The following is a 20,895-nucleotide window of genomic DNA, read 5'->3' as shown; positions in this document are numbered from 1 at the left end:
TGATATGGCTTAACACTACACCTTGTTCTACCATAAAATGGCATTTTTCAAAAGTAAGCACAAGTTTAGTATCAATGCATCTTTTTAAAACTTTTTCCAAATTACTCAAACATGCAGACAAAAATAGGCCATACACGGTAAAATCATCCATAAAGACTTCTATGCAATGCTCCACTAAATCAGAAAAAATGCTTAACATACATCTTTGAAATGTTCCTGGAGCATTGCACAAGCCAAAGGGCATTCTCCTATGGGCAAAAGTGCCAAAAGGACATGTAAAAGTAGTTTTTTCCTGGTCTTCAGGTGCTATGCAAATTTGAAAATAACCAGAAAAACCATCAAGAAAACAATAATGAGACTTACTAGCCAACCTCTCCAACATCTGACCAATGAAAGGCAATGGAAAGTGATCCTTCCGGGTTGCTTAGTTAAGCCTTCTGTATTCTATGCAGACTCTCCAACTATTCTGGACTCTGGTGGGTATCAACTCAGATAGCACTGGACCGGGCTGACCCAAGTGCTATCTGATATAGGGTAGATAATCCCAGCTTGCAGCAACTTGGTGATCTCCTTCTTCACTACGTCCAGAATAATGAGATTTACCCTCCTTTGAGGCTGCCTCACTGGCTTAGCGCCCTCCTCCAATATAATTCTGTGCATGCACAAAGAGGGGCTGATTCCAGAAATATCAGCAAGGGTCCAACCTATAGCTTTCTTGTGCCTCTTAATCACTTCTAGGAGTTTCTCCTCTTGTTCAACATTCAACTTGGTGGAGATTATCACTAGAAGCTTCTCATTTGCCTCTAGATAGGCATATTTCAGATGTTCTGGTAAGGGTTTAAGCTCCAATGTGGGAGGTTGCTTCACAGAAGGAAGTGGTTTAGCTCGCTCAGTAGAAGAAATCTTTGCAACATTCAAATCAAAGGGGTTAGATTCAATTGTACTTGCTGAACTTAAAACATCACATTCTTCCCCTATCAGTTTTTCAATCTTTTCAATATTAGAAGTTGCAGAATTCACATTCAAAAAGTCAGAAATACAAGAGTCACACATAGAAGAATTATTACAATATTCATAAATGGAAGTATCTATACATTCAGTAAAATTAAAAGAAAAATTTGTTTCTAAGAATTCAGAAAATTGTTGATCTATCAAATCATCAAATAAATCAATTTGATGAAGCATGTTTTTGTGTTTAAAAGATTTGTCGCAAATCCTCATCAAAATTTAAACAATTTAATGTAGTACTAGGGTTACCCTAGATTGTCTCCCGTGAACATTGGCTATTAATCTTCATTAAACATGTTGAAGGCATTAATTGAACAAGCAATTAAAATGGGGGGTTTTGTGGTTTCAAATCAAAATAAAGAGTAACAAACAAACGAGTTTAATTAATTCAAACAATAGAAAGCAGCAATCCTTAGTTCATCCATAAAGATTCTATTCTCATTCCACTCAAGATTTAACATTCATCCTCTCTCCCATGAATTAGGTTAATTTAACAAGCGAAAATCAACCTTATGATCCCAACGAAATTATGCAATTTGTTAGGCTCTAATCTCTCATCCCAAAGTTACGCAACCTTAGAATTAAATCTAGGATTAAGCAATCCCTAATTTAGAATCTCCTTAAACGAATTAGGGTTAATTAAGCAATACCCCCTCATTCACCATTAATTCAATTCAAGAGACAAGGAAGAAGTAATTCATGAGAAGAAAGGAATTATATTATCATTAAATTCAAGGAACTCAAGAATCTATGCGAACTTACTAAGGATTACACAAAGTTTAGCCCTCCATGGAAATGGGGGTCAAAAATGCAGTTGGGAAATGGAGAAAATTCATTAACATTAATGTAAAAGCAAGAGAAATGAGAAACCAAACCCTAGGTTGGACCCTTGGCTGTCATCCAAGGTTGCCCTAAGCTCTGGAAAATATCCTAAATTTAGTAAAGAAGAGAAAAGGTTCAAAAAAACGTAAGAACTCTCTACCCTAATTTGGTAAAAATTTATTTATACTAAAGCTAGTGCCCTCTAAAGTAGTTACTCTCATTCTTTCATAATAAACACGCGCAACATCAGTTGGGTTTTGCCTCTCTGGAGTGATTACTATGAATTTTGATAGTAACTACGCACAGCACCTTCAATTCTGCATGCTCTGGAGTGACTACTATGAATATTCATAGTAACCACGCGCAGGTTTAGTGGATTTTGGGTTGCTGTAGTTGTCACTTTAAGCTTTGAAAGTGATCACTTTGGTCCCTTTGCTGGAAATGGCTTGTTGTAGTTGTCATTATCAATTTTGAAAGTAGTTACTTTCACCTTAAATTCCTCAAAATCCAATAATTCTTCAAAATAAGCTTGGAGATTCCTGCCACATTATTCAAATGATCAAAACATGTAAATAAACTGTATAAATCAATGTAAATTAACTAAAAACTAAGAAACCTATATTATTTAGCCTAATTGGAATATTCATCTTATTTACACTATCTAAGTCTATTCTTTTCTATAAAAAGTAATAAATGATGTATAAAAATTTGGTAAAATGTGGATTCATCAAGCATCAAGTATGTTGAAGCGCACAATGCTGTCCCCAAACTCCATAGTGAGTGTCCCGGCATGCACATCAATTTTTGTTCTTGCAGTCTTCAAGAACGGTCTTCCCAATATGATTGGTGCAGCACTTTTCATTTACTCTCCTTCTTGCATGTCCAAAATGTAAAATTCAACTGGAAAGATGAGATCATTCACTCTGACTAGTACATCTTTAACAATCCCAGCTGGGTTTGTTATGCTTCTGTTGGCTAACTAAATAACCACACCTGTAGGCTGTAGAGGGCCAAGAGACAGTGAACTAAAAATGGACAAAGGCATGACATTTATATATGCTCCTAAATCTAACATGGCATTCTTAATTCTATTATTACCAATAATGCATGGGATAGTGAATGTTCCTGGGTCCTTACATTTCTCAGGCATTGTGGACCTTTGTTTTTCAAAGAGTGCAGAAACATTCCTACCCATATTTACCTTTTCATTACCCTTAAGACGCCTCCTGTGGGTGCATAAGTCTTTCAAAAACTTGGCGTACTTAGGTATTTGCTTGATTGCATCTAGTAGAGGTATGTTCACCTCTACCTTCCTGAAGGTCTCTAAAATCTCTTTCTCAGCCTCTTCAATCTTTTTGCTTGGCTGAATAACTCTCTGAGGGAATGGTAGAGGAATTGGCCTATCAACATTTTCTGCTACCTTTGGTTAGACAGGGGTAGGTTCTGGTTATTCTTGAGTCATTTCCTCTCCATTTTGACCAACTGTAGCTGGAGTACAGCTTGAGTCTTCCTTCTCTTTGGGAATTGTGGGCTCTTGCATCACTTTTCCAGATCTCAAGGTGATTGCACTCACATTTTTGGGATTCATAACAGTTTGTGCAGGGAGGTTCCCTGAGCCTTGAGATTGCATCTGGTTTAGAGAGGAGGCTAACTGTCCCATTTGATTCTTCAAAGTTTTAATACTAGCCTCGGTTCTCTGCTGGAAAGTGATGTTGTTCATGGTCAATTGCTTCATGAGCTCCTCCAATGATGGTTCATTTTTCTGGGATGCACTTGGCTGTGAAGAAGATGGTTGGCGATGGTGCTGGGCTTGTTGTGGTTGATGTTGGAATTGATGGGATCTATTTCAGCCAGCATGATGTGCTTGATATTGAGTGCCTTGTTGTTGGTTGTGTTGTTGAGAATTGCTCCCCCATCTCAAATTTGGATGATTCCTCTAGCCTGGGTTGTATCTATTGGAAGATAGATCCCAATTGGGCTGTTGCTGTGAATTTGGAAAAGGAAATTTATTAGTGTAAATGTTTGCAGCATAAGCCTGAGGATCACCTTCTAGAGTGTCAGACTCTTGTAGTGTGGGGCAGCTATCAGTCGGTAGTTGAGCAAAAACCACACAACATGGCTGGAACGGATGGTGGAGGAGGTGAAGATGCAACATCACTCTTTTGCATGGAAGCCAATTGCTTCACCATGGATGCTAATTCATCTAGCTTGTGTTCCAGCTTACTAGATTCAACAACTTGTACTTCACTCACATTTCTAGTAACAAGAATTTTGCCTTGTTGCAAATTGTTGGGAGTTGGCAGCCATGTTCTCAATCAAGTTGCGGGCTGCAACTGGAGTTTTGTCAACCAACGCCCCTCCACTTGCGGCGTCTATCATGCTTTGGTCCATAGGGTGCAGTCCCTCATAAAAGTATTGTATCAACAATTGATCACTAATTTGGTGATAGGGGCAGCTAGCAATAGTCTATTGAACCTTTCCCAATATTCATAAAGGTTTTCTCTTTCAAGCTGCCTTATCCCACATATTTCCTTTCTTATGGACGTAGCTCTTGATGCTGGGAAAAAATTCTCTAGGAAAAGCCTTTTCAAGTTATCCCAACTAGTAATAGATCCTGGAGGAAGATAGTAAAGTCAATCCTTGGCTGCATCCATCAGAGAGAATGGGAAAGCCTTTAATTTAACATGCTCCTCAGGCACACCTTGTGGCCTCATGGTTGAACAAACAATGTGGAACTCCTTGAGGTGTTTGTGCGGATCCTCACCTGCAAGGCCATGAAATCTTGGCAACAAGTGTATTAGTCCAGTCTTTAGTACAAAAGGAGCATCAACGTTAGGATACTATATGCATAAAGTTTGATATGTTACATTCGGTGCAGCCAGTTCCTTTAATATTCTTTCATTGTTAGCCATTTGTTCAAATTCAGATTCTAAAGAATGAGGTGATGAATAGATAGATGAAGGAGATGAAGTGTTTGGAGGGCAAGTGTACCCATTGAGAAGTAATAAAGGGTTTTTAAATTAAGTTCCCAAAATATCATCCCACAAGGATTGGTTTTCAATTACTGAGAATTTTCTAATTCAATTGTTTAAGCTTCAAAGATACGAAATTAATTAAAAACAAGAATTTATAAAATTAATTATAAAACTAAGAGCAAGGAATACAATGCACATCTTGATTAAACTTATCAGAGAGGAACCTAGGGCGTATGAGTGTTCTCATTCAATCCTTTATGTTATTTTTCTATTTAGATCTAAATCCGATTTCCTGGTAATTACTAATCATTCATACTAATACTATTAATATCCACTGGTTATGCAATATTAATATTCTTTTATCTAAATTAACATCCCCAATGGTCATGCAAGACATCAATTAAAGAAAGCCTAAGGAGCCTATGAACTTGTTAATTTAATAACAATTAGAAGAGAAAGATTGGTTTGGTCCACCTAATCCTTTGTCTCGTTTTACCCTATAGATCTATTAATTAACCAAGGTACGGTCACCTGACGATATAATTAATTAGGATTAAGAAAGAAGCACAATAGGATAAAATCTAATCACAAAGCGGAAATCAAATTTAGATTCAAACATCAAAATCCCATAAATTCATGAATGATAGTTCTCATAGCCCTAGCTATGGACTTAGTTACTCATGCTAAAGAAAAGAAATAAAACAATCATAAACAAAGCCATAAAGAAAAGAAATAGCAAAACTAGAGTGTGATGAGTATTCTCGGTCTTCAAGTACGATCGCTCGAAGCTCTAAGTCTCGCCAAGAGTGTGCCAAAGATCCCATGCAAGAGAGACGAGATGCGATGTATCCCAGAGCCAAAGACTAGATAAAAACGGTGTGTCAAAGATGTCTTCAATGGTGCATCAGGTCTTCCTTTAATAGGGTTTGAAAACCCTAAAAACTCTTCATTATTGGGCTTTCTGCAGATGAGCACGGCCGTGCAAGGCCTTAAGCACGACCGTGCATGGGCTAGAAGCACCATCGTGCTTGTTTAAAGGGGCTGGGCGTACTGACTACTGTAAAGCTCTAATCTTCTATAAATTTGGGCCCAAAATATACTTGCGGCCTTTTATACAAAACTGCACAATTAATAAATAAATTAGTGTAAAACCCAAATAAAATAAAGATCGAATATGAATATATGGGCTATAAAAGAGGGCCTAATTACAGACTTATCATGAAGGTTCCTCAAAATGTTCAAAATTATGTCTATGTAATCTATTGCTACTATGAAATGTCCTATCAATCTATGGTTCAAATGGATACAAGCCTCCAGGATTCGATCTGGTCATACACTAAAAATTAACTATGAGGAATGAAAAGAAGTAAGCTAAATGAAATAGCAAAAATGCAGAACAATTCAGCTAACAATTATGCAGAAAAACCAATATCTAAGTGTAGAAAAATGAAGCATTAACACTAAACAGCAAAAACAAAAAGAAGTTGCAAACTATGACAAGAAAAACGTAACACACTCACAAATTCTGCAGAATTATGCAGCAAAAACAGGGCAAAATGCAGAAAAATTGAAAACAGAACACTAAAACAGAGTAACTAACAAGTTCAATGCAAAATTAACACCAAAGTCCCCGGCAACAGCACCAATTTGATGAGCAAAAATTTATTCTCATCTGCAAAAAGATTTGTTGTCAACCTTCATCAAAATATGCAGAAAAATTTATATAATCTAGGATGCAAGCCTAGGTTGTCTCCAATGACTTTGGTTTGTAACATACATTGAACATGTTGTAAACATTTACTATAAAAGTAATTAAAACAAGGGGATTTTGTGTAATTCCAATTTTAATGTAAAGGCAAGTGATGAAATTAATGAGTCCAATCAATGAAATGTGCAATCCTTAGTTTGTTCATGTAATTCTATCCCTATCCCTCTCAAGATTCAATACTTTTCTTATTCCTTTGAATTAGGGTAACTCAAAAAGTAGGAATTAACCTTAATGTCCCATACAAATTAAGCAATCTTCATGGGCTCCAACTCTTTTTCCTAAGATTACGCAACCTTAGAAACTAACTTAGGATTAAGCAAACTAAGCTAAGAATTTCATTAAAATGAATTAGGATTAATTAAGCAATGTCCCCCTCATTCAACCATTAATTCAATTCAGAGAGTTGGGAAATATAAATTCATGAAGAAAAGGGAATTATATTGACATTCATACCCAGGAATTCAAGAATCCATGAACTCACTAAGGATTACAAGAAAGTTTAGCCCTCCATAAGGATGGGTCTTACAAATTCAAGATGAAAACAAGGAAAATTCAACATCATCAATGCAAGAATTAAAGGAAAATGAAGAGAAATTGTAAATCAAACCCTAAGATTGGCCTTGGCTGTCACCCAAGGATCCTAAGCTCTGCAAAATGCTCCCAAAGTGGCAAAAGAATCTAAAATCATGTAAAATGCTTCGTACCCTAATTTCTCAAATTCTATTTATAGTGCAGAAATTTTCGCCCAAAGTAACTACTATGGTTTCATAGTGATAACGCGCAACGTTCCATAGTAGTTACTCTCGCTCCATAGTGGTTACGTGCAAGTCCTGTGATTTGGGCCTCTCTAGAGTTATCACTTTGGCTTCATAGTGATAACGCACAGCGCTCCATAGTAGTTACTCTCGCTTTATAGTGTTTACACGCAAGTCCTGTGGTTTAGCCCTCTCTGGAGTTGCCACTTTGGTATTAGAGTGATAACATTGGCTACTCCAGAGTGTCTACTATGGTTCCATAGTAGCTACGCGCAAGTCTTGTGCTTTTTGGCCTCTCTGGAGTTATCACTATAGGTTCATAGTGATCACTTTGGTCTGCCCTTCTGGGTCTAGCTTGCTGTAGTATTCACTATGGACTCCAAAGTGATCACTTTTATCTCAAACTTTCTCAAATGCTAAAAATCATTGGAATAAGTCTAGAAACTCCTGCACAATTATTCAAATGATCAAAATTACAAACTATATCTATGAAAATCAATGTAATTTAACCAAAAATTAAGAAACCTATGATAAATTGACCAAAATGATGTTTTTATGTTATTTACAATTCCTAAGTTTACTTTTTCTATTAAGAACCATCAAAATGACAAGTAAAAATCCAATAAAATATGGATTCATCAAGGGAGAAGGAGGCTTTGAGTGGTTATGGTGAGAAGGTTTTAAGATCCAGTGACTAAAATACTCGTTGGTGACAATTTCAAGGACTAAAATAAAATGAAAACATATATCATACAACATACGACATCATTTTTTTCATGTAATCAATTACACATATCACTTAACATGACATATCAACAATCTAGTACTGCCTTGGTATTTCCTTCCCTCTTTCCCCTGCCTGCGACCATGTCTGACTCTAAAACCTTCTTCCACTCAGCTCTTTCTATCTTTAATATCAAGAACTATATCTCCATCACTCTGGAAATGGAGAACATCCAATATGCAACATGTGCAAAACTCTTAAAAATTCACACACACTCTCATTGAGTTCTCCATCATATAATCTCGCTAGAAAAGACAAGGAAAAAGTGCCTACCATTGACGACATGAAGGAACTTTGGTCGACTTTTGATATTCTAGTTCTCCAATGGATCTATGCCACCATCTTTGATGACTTATTGCATACAATTCTTGAACCTGACTCAACTGACTTATTTTCCAAGACAACAAAAATTCTCAAGTCGTGAGCCTTAAGCAAGAATTCTCTCACACATACATGGAAGATTTCCCTCACTTTTCGCGTATTGTCAACGACTTAAAGTGTTATCAGATTAACTCAAGAATGTCAGCACTTTGGTCTCCAACAACTGCCTTGTCCTTCAAATGGTAGTCGACCTCACTAAAGCATATAAATGGGTGGGAACGCTTATTCATCAAAGCAATCCGTTTCCATATTTTATTAAGCCTGATCCTATATGGATAACAGAGCCACCTCTCATATGATATCCACGCAAGATACTCTTTTGTCTTATTCTAATTTGCGTAATAATCGTGTTCCTAAACTTATTAAAAACTTAATTTTTGTTTGAAAGTTCACTACTGATAACTCTTTTGTCAGAAGTGTTCATTTAATTCCAATTCATAGATATGGTGATACAAACTTGTCTCCCTCACACCCACCTTTTTTTCTTAAAAAATGTCCTTCATGTTCCTGAACTTATTAAAAACTTAATTTTTGTTTGAAATTTCACTACTGATAACTCTATTTCTGTTGAATTTGATCCTTTGGGGTTTTCTGTGAATGATTTTTAGATGGGAATGCGTCTAATGAGATGTAATAATGAACGATTAGGTCATTAAGGAGCACTTGTTTTTTATTCCCTTAGGCTAAATAAATTCATTGAATGTAATGAAACTCATAGTTCTCATGTTTTTATGCCTTTTGACATTATTCATGGCAACCTTTGGACAACTTTTGTTTTAAGCTCTTCAGACCACATATATTATATTCTATTGCTGGATGACTACTCCAATATTTTGTGGACTTTTTCCTTATCTAAAAAGTCTCAAGTCTTTTCCACTTTCTTAATATTTAAAGCTTTCATCCGCACTAAATTTGAACGGGAAATTAAGAACATTTTATGTGATAATGGAATAGAATTTGATAATGAGCCATTTTGGGAATTTTGTTAAACTAATGGTTTATATTTTTGCCTTTCTTGTCCTCACACCTCCTTACAAAATGGGAAGGGTGAAAGAAAAATCTGAACCATTTACAACATTGTTCGCACCTTACTTGCCCATGCTTCCTTACCACCATCCTTTTGGCATTATACATTACAAATGACAACCTACCTTCTTAACATTGTTCCGAATAAACAATTAGCCTATCAATCTCCTCTTAAAATTCTCTACCAAAAAGACCCTTCCTATTCTCATCCTAGGGTATTCAGTTGTTTGTGCTATCTCCTTCTCCTATCTAAAATAATAAACAAGTTACAAGCCTGCACTACCTCATGTGTCTTTTTGGGATATCCATCCAATCATTGTGGGTACAAATGTTATGAATTATCCTCCAATAAAATCATTATAAATCGCCATGACATTTATTATAAAATCCAATTCCCTTTTGCCAAAGTACATACTTCATATGATTTCTTGGATGATGATTTGTCTCCTTATATAATCCATCATTTGGTCTAACAAACCAGCCCAAGCCAAAACTACAGCCTTTGACAGCCCAATACTTAATGTGTCACACTCCCTTTTCTCTACTGTTGTCGGGCCACCAGTTTTAGGCCCAAACACATCTCCTACCTCTCCTGTCCAACCTTCTCCAATTCAAGCCCAACATCCAGTTACTAGTGTAATGCCCCGAATTTTGTAATATTGTGTAATTAGTAAAGTATATGTGTGTGTGTGTGTGTGTGTGTGTATGTGTGTGTTTATGTGTAGGTTGCCCTATGAGGTGTGTTGATTGACATGAGAATGATCTGTACATGTTTGTAAAGATGTGGATTGTGACTGGACAAAAATAGATTCAATATATATATAAGTACATGTGTGTGTGTGTGTACAAGCTAAGTGTGGATGTTGCTACAGGGCGTTCTCGCTATAGCGAGAGGGCCTTGGGCGTGTGGCATGAAACTGTGCCTTTCTCACTATAGCGAGAAGGCACTGAGAGAGAAGGATGAAACTGTCGCCTTGTCGTTGTAGCGAGAGGTCCCTAGCCGTAGCGACAAAGCTACAGTTTAGGCTGCATTTTTGGGTGTAGTCTCGCTGCAGCGAGAGGGTCTCGCTATAGCGAGATTCTGCAGAAACCAGAGTGTAGTTTTGTCTAAGTTTTTCACTGCAGTGAGGGAGGGTGTCGTTGAACCTCGCTGCAGCGAGAATATCTCGCTATAGCGAGAGTGTCGCGACCAAAGAAGATTTAAAGGAGCTAGGGCTTGGAAAACTCATTTTTTCCTTTTCTCTCTTCAAGGTCCCTTCGATTCTCTCGACCCAAAATCCTATTTCATCGATTAAATTGCTTCCAAGCCGTTTGGGAGCAAGGTTGAAGGTTGAAATTGTGTGGAGAACGATTGGAGTGGGTCTTCATTTGAGGTAAGGGGAGACTCTACCCTATCTTGTTTTGCTTGAAAACCTATTTAATTTCTATGTTTTGTAATGTGATTGAGGTAGATAATGTGTGGTGGGCATGATTGTGATGATCTGAAAGTGATTTGAGTGAATTTTTATGAAGAATTGATGTTGAATGTGATGAGTCGAATGGTTGAACCTAATATAGATGAATAGGTGTGTTGCGTGTCCTTGAATGATGTAAATGAATGGAAATGAGTATAGATGGCATGTTGAAATATTGTGTGTACCATGTGTGTCGTGTGTGGTAAATAAATGTGAGCCATTGGGTCGTATACTGTGAATGAATGTGGGCACTTGTGCCGTGTGTGCGAATGAATGGAGGCCTATGTGTCGTGTAATGTTAATAACTATGTATATTGTGCCGTGCGTTGTGAATGAGTAATATGTGTGGTTGAAATGTGTGTGTGAATGGGGCATGTTGAATGTCGTTGTAATGATGCTGTGATTGGTTCAGCGATATGTTGGAGGTGTGGAAGATGAAGACGGTAGAAATACCTTAGAGAAGAGAGAGTGGTGGTGACACCAACAGTGACCATGGGTACACCACAGGTCACACACTCTCCTCATGACTAGACTTCTGACTACTACCTTTGCTGAGCGACCCGTGACTGCCCACGCAGTATCTGTGAAGCGAGGGCGACCGATGACCATTCATAGTGTGAATCTGTGATCACAGTACCACAACAAACGTGGCTACGTGCGGTGAGAGCATGTGTGTAAATTGTTATGGTGTCGTGAGTGCATCGGCTATGAACTGGAATGAAATGGTTGAATTGTTGCTTGTAGTTACCTAGACTTGAGTAAATATGATAGAATACCTATAGATATGCATGGTGAGACTCCATGTTAGTTGTGTGTGTTGGATAGTGTAGAGTACTCACCCTTACATTATTTTTCAAGTAATCAAGACGATCAGCACTGGGCTCAGTGAAGGGGGATGCAACTGCTATAGGGCTTAGGATATTATTTTGAAAATGTTGTATTTGAAATGGTCCTGTAGCAGTTAATTGATATAAACTTGTAACCCTTTTCTCCATTTCGAAACATTTTATGAAACCATGTGATGAGAATTTTATTTAAATGAAAAATTTTAATATTCTCATTTTTGTGAAATTTATTATTTGGAAATCAAATTAAGGTGTTACACTAGGAGCCAACATGGGATTTTTATGCCCAACAACAAGTACAGTATTCTTATCCATGTTACTAAATCACCTTTTCCTTGTAACCTTGTGTATGCCCCCATTAGTTTTGTTTAAAGATTTTCAAGACAGTCTCAATATTCGACAACCCTGGCTTCAACTGTGGGATTTAATAGATTAAATGTAAATATAGCATAATCTTATTTTTGGTATATATTAGGTGTATCATTTTATTACTTTAATGTTAGCTGTGAATCTCTTTTGTAAAATGTATATCACTGACTATTGATTATGTAAATGAGCAAGAAAATCAACTTTCTTTCACTTTTCAACTTTGTTTTAGGGTCAACACTCAAGTATTCTTTCTAACTTTTTTTAGTCATTACACTCCTAAGAACAAAAAATTTAGGCTATTTAAAAATATATAACAAAAACTTAGTGATAGAAAGAGATGACTACATATATTAGAGTTTTTCAAACACTTAAAAAAAAAATTTGTTAGTAACAATGAGAAATCCTTTGTATAAGATAATGTCCCTTGCAGTCATTAAGATTTTACATCTCTTTTCTCTTGAAGAAAAATATCCAGAAATTACAAATTATAGCATCTTCAGACAAAATTATTATTTTATTAAATTTATGTTTTGAGGTATATGAAGTAGTAATCTAAACCTTTTTCTTTTCTATAAAAGATTTGTTGTATAAAGAGTATAAATTTTCATTTGTATTTACCAATTTCAAAAAAAATTAATTCTTTATTTTTCAAAGTGAGTCTAACTCTTTTTATAATTTAAAAAATGTCAATAAATTCTACATGTAACATCTTAAATTTAATTTCAATAAATAGTAATTTCACAAATTCAGAATAATAAAAGTTTCATAAAGCATTTCAAAATAAGAGAAGGGTTACAAGTTTCACATCAATTCACCGCTACAGGACTAGTTCATTTACAACATTTTTCAAATTAATTTCCTAAGCCCTATAGCAGTTCAAATGAATGTAAGGGTGAGTACTCTACACTACCAAAATACAATCAAACATAGAGCCTCACCTCTAACTCATTTTCAATACATTTATACAGATATAACACAAACAGCATCATTATCCAGTACATTTCAATTTAACATTGATGCACTCATGGCACCAACAACACTTTACATCAAAATTACAATTAATAACAATCTCGTGCTCACGTACGCCAGCCACACTCAATGTGGCACTGTGAGCATAGATTTACACCATGAATGGTCGCCGATTACCCCCGCCTCACAGATACCACGTGGGCAGTCACGGGTCGCTTAGCAAAGGTAGTGGTCAGAGGTCTAGTCAGGAAGAGAGTGTGTGGCCCGTGGTGCACCCGTTCCACAGTCGGTGTCACCACCACTCTCCCTTCCCTAAAGTATTTCTACCGTCCTCATCTTCCACACCCCTAGTGTATCGCTAAACCATTCACAGCATATTACAACGGCGCTAACACGCCCATTCACACATATTCCATTCACGCATACAATAATCATGCTTACACACGGCACACAACCCATATTGTATTCAAATACACAGCACTAGGCCCACATTCATTTCATTTTACACGGCACATAGCCAATGTTCATCTATATTACACGGCCCTCAGGCCCATATTTGTTCACAATATTCATTCTATCATGCAACATCTAGCATACAATTCACATTCATCAATTTTGAGTAAACACACACAATATTCACATCTCACGGCACATGGCCCTCATCACATTTCTCAACAATTTCCTACCCTCTAACTCAATTACATCACAATATTCAACAATTAACAGCAAATCACACATAATAGAGTAGGATAGAGTCCTCCCTTAGCTTAGATTGAAGACCCAACTCGGATTCGACCACGGACGTGCTCCCTACACAGATTGCGACCTAAAACATATGGAAGAACTTCATGAGAACCCAAGGAAGCCCATAAACAGAGAAAAGGGGATGAGAAATGGAACTCTAACCATTAAAACTCACCTCCAAGCGTTCCCTACACGGATTCAACCTTCAATCAAGCTCTTGAACGGCTTTGGAGGCAATTAATCGGTGGAACAGGGCTTTGAGAGCAAAAGGGCCAGAGAAATTTTGAAGGAGGAGGGAGAAATGAAATCTCCCCGAGCCCTAACCCCTTTAAATCATCTCTAGTCGCGACACTCTCGCTACAGCAAGATATTCTCACTGCAGCAAGGCATCTCTCACTACAGCGAGGCATCTCTCGCTGCAGCGATGCCCCTTGTCTCTACAGCAAAAATCTCAGATGAAACTGCACTCTGATTTTTGCAAAATCTCGCTACCCTCTCGTTACAGCGAGATTGAACCTAGAAATATAGTCCCTTCTGTCGCTCTCTCGCAACAGCAAGACATTTCTCGCTACAGCGAAAAGGCGACAGTTTCGCCCTTTCCTCCCAGAGCCTTCTCGCTACAGCGAGAAGAAGATTCTCGCTGTAGCGAGAGCTCCCTGCACCAGACATTTAGTCCATTTTCAGCCTAACCAGTCCAATCCAATCAATCATACATCCACACATACATATATATATATATATATATATATATATATATATATACACACTTTTAAATAACCAATACTTTGCAATATTATTAGTTCAACATATATATTTATTGCTAGTTATAGATTACTATAATTTTATCATATTTAATCATTTTCAATTGACGGGTTAGATAACAATTTTTAAAAAAAAAATTAATGTTTTATTATTCGTAAAAAAAAAATTTAAGATGTCAACAATTTTAACACTAGGAGTTTATATAACTGATTGTCTTACTTATACTAACTCAACTATTTATATTATATTTTTCTTCATTGATAGCGAAAGTCTAAAAAAAATGAAAAATAACAACTTTAACCAACAGATGTTAGTTTAAGTGGCAGGCGGTTTAGTATCACATAAGTAAAGTTTTGAGTTTGAGTTTTTGCGTATGCAAAAAATCTCCAGTAATACACTTATCTACCATATCTAAGTGCGCAACTTGGGTCGGATCCTGATTAAATCAGATAAAAAAAAAAACAACTTCAACTTCTTGTACTTTTTTAAAATAAGACTTATTTGTACTTTACTAAAGTATTAAATAATTTATAAATATGCAAAAATTGGTTACTACCAAAAAAATACCTTGATAGCAAGTAAAAAAATTTGTATCTATGCTTAAAACTTGAAGCATTAGTCCTAAGAACTGTTAAGGATAAGATTTAGATGTAATATTTTATATATCTTTAGTGTTATTTTTTAAACAGATTAAAAGTTTTACTTTGAAACTTAGTATATTATGCTGATTATAATGATGAAATTTTAATTAAAAAGTAATTAAAATAGCATTTAAAAATACTGTATCTAATTTGTTTCACTGGTTATCATTACTTATATATATTTTTTCCTTTTATATTTTCTTTCCTCCGATCCAAACGAGTATTGTTTTTGGTTATTAGAACCCAGCTAAGGCCTTATTGGTGCAATCCTCAAAGGATTTCAAGAGTTGGGACTGGATATGTGATTGGGGCAATAGCACTAGTTTTCTTCCATGGGCTGGATTTGGTTTTAAGATAATTTTCTTTAAAACAATTCAGTTTATAATAACGGAAAATTTTAACCTATTGTTCCACACTTAACATCTTCTCAAGTCTCAATCGTGGTAATCCTTCACTATTTTTAACAAGTTTTTTTTTTTTTTTGGTATTGTGTGAATATTTTTAGATTTAAGTAAAATATAAAAAATATTTAAATTTACAATTCTGATTTGCTTGAGTGAGAAATGCTTAGCCTATAAAGGATGATTCCAAATCTGAAATATACAAAATGTAATTTATATGAATTAAGCTAATAATTCTAACTCTGTCCTAATTTACAATGTATCTAGGTTCCTTGGTAACTGAAACAAATACTTTTAGTGTGTAGTTTCAGACAATAATAATACATTTTTGGTGTTAATGAAGCTTAAATCTATGACCTCATGTAATCTAATCAAATGTCTGACAAGACAAACTCTAATGACCTTAACAATAATAATACCTTTATTTAATACACATTAGTATTAATTCGGTTTGACTCAAAATTATTTTTTTAGTGTAATTTTAGTGCACAATTAATGCAAAAATTTTCACACTATCAACCAATTAAAATATATTGCAAATATACTTTTTATCAGTTATTACAAAAATCAAAGATTCTTGCATATATGACAATATTATATATGATTAGATGAAACTGTAAAAAAAATATTTAGTATTTAAATTAAAATTATTATTTCATTTTATAAGGAAGTATATATATATTGTCATTGAGCTTGACCTTGAAGAAAAGGTAAGTTTTCTTTTTCCCTGTGAAAGAAAAGCTCATTCAGTTTCTATGTTTAACTCAGTTCTAGCCCACGTACCTATCACCCTTCTTTCCAATACGACCAAACCATAATCTATTTCATTTTCTTTTATATAATTTTTTGAAAGCTTGCAAACAAAATTTTGTGATTAAATAATATCAATAATATCTTGTCAGTTATTTAAGTAATTTGAACAATAACATTCTCTACATACACAAGTAATGAGAAATTAATGGGATTTCTTGCTGTTTCATTATTGCGTAGAATAATCTTCATGGCAGAGAAATCTCATCTACCAAGATATTAAATTCCATATAATAATGTTATTGATAATGTTTCGATAAAGATGTAGTCAACGGGTGTACCTTACATCTCTAAAAACATCATAAATTACTAATGCTGAGGAAATCATCAATTTCGAATAATTAATTTAAAATTGATTTAGTTGATATCTTTTGTGTTTTTCTTCTTTCTTTACATAATGTCCATCACTTTTTGAGTTTTAAGTAGTAGCATGACCTGCCATCTACACTTCGCATTTTGCTGTGATGGTAATTACATTAAGAATATGTATTATTCTTAGAACATAGCATACTGTATTATACGCTGCTGTATGAGTTTGGCAGGATAAAATTCACTTCAACTTAGCTCAAATAAAAGATTTGAGTTAAAAAAAGAAAACAACTAACAGATACCTACGAAGTCATACAAAAGTTTAAACCCCCCAAAATGTGATACAAGTGGGACAAAATAAAAAGTAATAGTTGCAGCAACGGTAAAAAAAAAAAAAGTTTACACCTTTATACTAAATTAAAAAGAAATAATTCAAGATCCTAATAAAAAGAAATAATTAAGGGAAATAATTCAACAAATTTATGTTGAAGAAATTAGGATTTTATTAGAGTATCATTATTATCAATGTGCAACATCATCCATTATTTTAATCCATAAGAGTAATATCCTGACTCGAAGCATCGTGTTTGGATGATCTTTGACCACAGCAAGATTCTTATAAAGCTCTCAATATGTATTATATGCCAATATGAATACAGATTGTTGTATATTAGACACAACATAATAATATTTTTCATGTATCATTTAATATAAAATTTGACTAGTTAAGTCTTAAAAAATTATTGTAATGTATTCCAATTCCGCACATATTTCTTCTGCATAACTTCTTTCCAATTGCAACTTTCATCAGGAACAAGAAGAATCTCAAGGATGTTCGCTCATCGGCTGCATAAACATACCAAGCTATCTATCTTCTCTCTAATCACATTCTCAGCCATAATATTTCTTATCCATGCAGATAGTATTATCTACCATGATTCGCTACACTCTAAGGCTATTACAAGAGAACCAGAGAAGTTGCAAGTTCACAATCCTAGCAGCAGAGAAGGAATAAGTTTAAGACTTACCCACATACCTTTACATTCCATTCAAGAGAAGGATGAAGCTGAAACAAATCAGAATGCTCTAGTTGCTCCATTGAATGTCACAGAAGAAGAAAGAATAACTTGGTTTCGAGAACACCTGCATAAGTTCAAGATTCTCAACTCAAGCAACTTGACCAGACAATTTCATGCTCGGGTTTTAGGATTTTTCAGCCAAGAATGTCAGGCTCAGTTTTTTATGACTTGGATTTCACCTGCAAGGTTATTTGGAGGAAGAGAATTGCTGTCTGTAGAAAGTGTTTTCAAGGTCCATCCTAAGGCATGTCTAATAATTCTATCAAGAACTTTGGACACCAGACACGGCTACAGGATCCTGAAACCACTGCTTGATTGCGGGTTCAAAGTTCAGGCAGTGACCCCAGACTTGTCATTTTTGTTTAAGAGGACACCCGCTGAAGCTTGGTTTCGTGAGTTAAGGAAAGGTAGAAAGGACCCTGGTGAGATTTCTCTGTCTCAGAATCTATCTAATTTAATAAGACTTGCAGTTCTCTACAAATATGGTGGTGTCTACATAGACACAGATTTTATAGTGCTAAAACCCTTAACAAGGTTAAGGAATTCTATTGGTGCACAAAGCATGAATTTGGGTTCCACACACTGGAGTAGATTGAATAATGCTGTTTTGATTTTTGATATGAGACATCCACTTCTACACAGATTCATCAACGAGTTTGCATTGACTTTTGATGGAAACAAATGGGGGCATAATGGCCCCTACTTGGTTTCCCGAGTGATTAAGAGGCTGGGGAAAAAACATGATTTCAACCTCACAATCTTGCCTCCTGTGGCCTTTTATCCAGTGGATTGGAATAAGATAAGTGGGCTCTTTATGAAGCCAAATACTCAGGGTGAATCAAGATGGGTAGAAGCTAAACTTCTTCAGCTTAGTGGGAAGACTTATGGGGTTCATCTATGGAACAAACACAGTAGCAGATTGACAATTGAAGAAGGAAGTGTCATAGGAAGACTAGTATCAAATCACTATGTCATTTGTAACCATACATATAGTTCTTAGGTAATAGTTTATGACATTAAAAAGGCAGGGATTTCATCACTTGGTAACCATATTAACCTGTTGAAGATCAAGACTATCAAGAAAATAATTTCTCTTTTGAATACCAAAATTTTACTCTTCCCACTGTAGAGGAAGCACTCTGATTGTCGTAAACCAAAACTAACTCAACAAGAAGTGCATGAATTTTCTTTCATGATATTGATTTTATATCTTTACCAATAGCTTAAAATCCAATACTAGTTGCAATTCCCCCATATTTTTTGTAAACGAAACACAACCACAACGCAATTGCAATTTAAAATCACAGAGCAATCTAAACTAGTTAGAATCTAAATTTTCCACATTTTTACAGAATGAATTCTGGCAATATCCTGATAGCCTAACCACCCAAGGATCCTGAAATTCATGCTCATTGCCCAACAAATATTAAGGATTAGTCATAGTGAGCCACTATAATAATGGTTTGCCGTTTGCCAAATGCCCAAGACTACATGCTCCATTTCAAATAATCTTGTCAGGGGTGTTTTTTTTGTTTGCCTTACATCAACGTTAGCAAAAATCTACTTTCATAAGCTGAGGAGAGAGACAACAGGAAGCAGCTGAAGATAACAACGAAGATGAAGACATGTACAAGGAATTCTGGTGTTTTATCATCTGCCAGATCTACTCCTTTAATCATCAGAGGCAATAAACCAGTGGACTTCTACAACTTTTCCTAAATAGATGGCATGCCTAACGGTATTGCAATTATAAAGCAAATAAATTTGAAAGGTTTCTTTACTCCTTTTATTTTAGAAAGATCTAACATAATGGACAAAACTAAGAGGGCCAATACCATTAGAAAATAATTAAGATGACTGCACTTTTCTTTTGGAGATGAACATAGAAAAACACATTATACCCAAGCACCTTATTGAACAAAGCAGAATTACTGTATAAGAACATCTCATGCATTTTCATGGCACGGTTTAATTTAGTAAAACAGAAACATTTTCCAGTGTTATGGATGCGCTCACAGTCCTTTCCGTCTCCTATGTCTCATTTGACTAACATCTCAGACTTTTCATTAACAAAAGCGGCAGTTGTTGCTTAGAATCAATGAGATAATATCCAATGAAGCACAAATCCTAAGATAAAAATATCACCCTTCTTTATTCTCTTTTATTAAATTATTACTGTTCTTCCAATCCCCAATTCCAAAATGCTAAAGCAAGAGTCTTCATAATAGAGTTTAAAACAAGACAAATAAAGCACGGTGAACTCAACTAAGAAAATAATAAAAACTGATATAACATTATCAAAATCCAAATCGTACATGCCATAATGGAATCACATATATCAACAACTAAACCACGAAATAGTACAAATTACAATTTCACCACAAAAATCAACCAGAAAAGAGGGACTCATCAATTTCAATCTTCACGACCTCGTTATCTTCGAATTTGTCTTTCTTGGAAGGTGCCGGAGGAGAATAAAGCCTCGGTGGTCCTCTACCCTTCTTCTTATCCTTTGGCCTTGCCTAATAATAATAATAATAATAACAAGTAACTAAAAAAATTGAAAACAAAAGAGAAAATGGGAGAAGAAGTTTACATTTCCAAATGAATGGTTGAAGCGCTTTCCCTTTGCAGTTTTCCTGTCGCCTCTGCCACAGTAGACTGGGAGAGAAAGAAAAGGTAGAATTGTGAAATGAAGTGTTGAAAATTATACAAAATTAAGCAAAATATTTGCAAATTTTGAATTTTTTATTCCTATTTAAATGTTATTTTGAAGCAAGTACCAAAAGGGGTTGGTGAAAAAGTGGAGGTGGCAGAGGCGGAGAGTGAAGGAAGGGGTGTGAAGAGCGGGGAGAAGAGAGTTTGGGAGTGAAAGAAGGAAAGGTGAGAAGAGGTAGCGTGAGATTGAATGACAAGTGGAGGAGGTGATGCTAGCAACAGTGACGCCATGGCTGAGGATAACTCAAGGGATAAGGTTTGAGAAGGAAAATATA

The 20,895-nt window shown here is 35.4% G+C and overlaps 2 protein-coding genes across 2 annotated transcripts; one reads left to right on the top strand and one right to left on the bottom strand.

The window, feature by feature from the left end:
• Positions 1 to 15,795: 15,795 nt before the first annotated feature.
• LOC113850181 (lactosylceramide 4-alpha-galactosyltransferase-like) lies at positions 15,796 to 19,121 on the top strand. Its single transcript, XM_027480590.1, has one exon. The coding sequence runs from the start codon at positions 17,655 to 17,657 to the stop codon at positions 18,900 to 18,902; it is 1,248 nt and encodes a 415-aa protein (XP_027336391.1). The 5' UTR covers positions 15,796 to 17,654; the 3' UTR covers positions 18,903 to 19,121.
• A 649-nt stretch (positions 19,122 to 19,770) lies between these two features.
• On the bottom strand, positions 19,771 to 20,895 carry LOC113850499 (30S ribosomal protein S31, chloroplastic-like). The gene is made up of 3 exons (XM_027481061.1): positions 20,686 to 20,895; positions 20,499 to 20,563; positions 19,771 to 20,424 (listed from the first exon to the last, which is right to left on the bottom strand). The coding sequence occupies exons 1-3, from the start codon at positions 20,849 to 20,851 to the stop codon at positions 20,290 to 20,292; spliced, it is 366 nt and encodes a 121-aa protein (XP_027336862.1). The 5' UTR covers positions 20,852 to 20,895; the 3' UTR covers positions 19,771 to 20,289.

This window comes from Abrus precatorius, unplaced genomic scaffold, assembly GCF_003935025.1.
Source record: "Abrus precatorius isolate BTA unplaced genomic scaffold, Abrus_2018 Scaffold9, whole genome shotgun sequence".
NCBI classification, from domain to species: domain Eukaryota; kingdom Viridiplantae; phylum Streptophyta; class Magnoliopsida; order Fabales; family Fabaceae; genus Abrus; species Abrus precatorius.
Note: the sequence above shows the minus strand (reverse complement) of the source record. Positions and strands in the feature narration are given on the sequence as shown.

What these genes read in the sequence shown, in the direction of transcription:
- LOC113850181 (XM_027480590.1), top strand. Translation starts at nt 17,655, where the DNA reads ATGTTCGCTCATCGGCTGCATAAACATACCAAGCTATCTATCTTCTCT.
- LOC113850499 (XM_027481061.1), bottom strand. Translation starts at nt 20,851, where the DNA reads ATGGCGTCACTGTTGCTAGCATCACCTCCTCCACTTGTCATTCAATCT. An exon ending in TTTTTCACCAACCCCTTTTG is followed by an intron (nt 20,564 to 20,685) that starts GTACTTGCTTCA and finishes TTTCTCTCCCAG; the next exon opens with TCTACTGTGGCAGAGGCGAC. An exon ending in TCAACCATTCATTTGGAAAT is followed by an intron (nt 20,425 to 20,498) that starts GTAAACTTCTTC and finishes TATTATTATTAG; the next exon opens with GCAAGGCCAAAGGATAAGAA.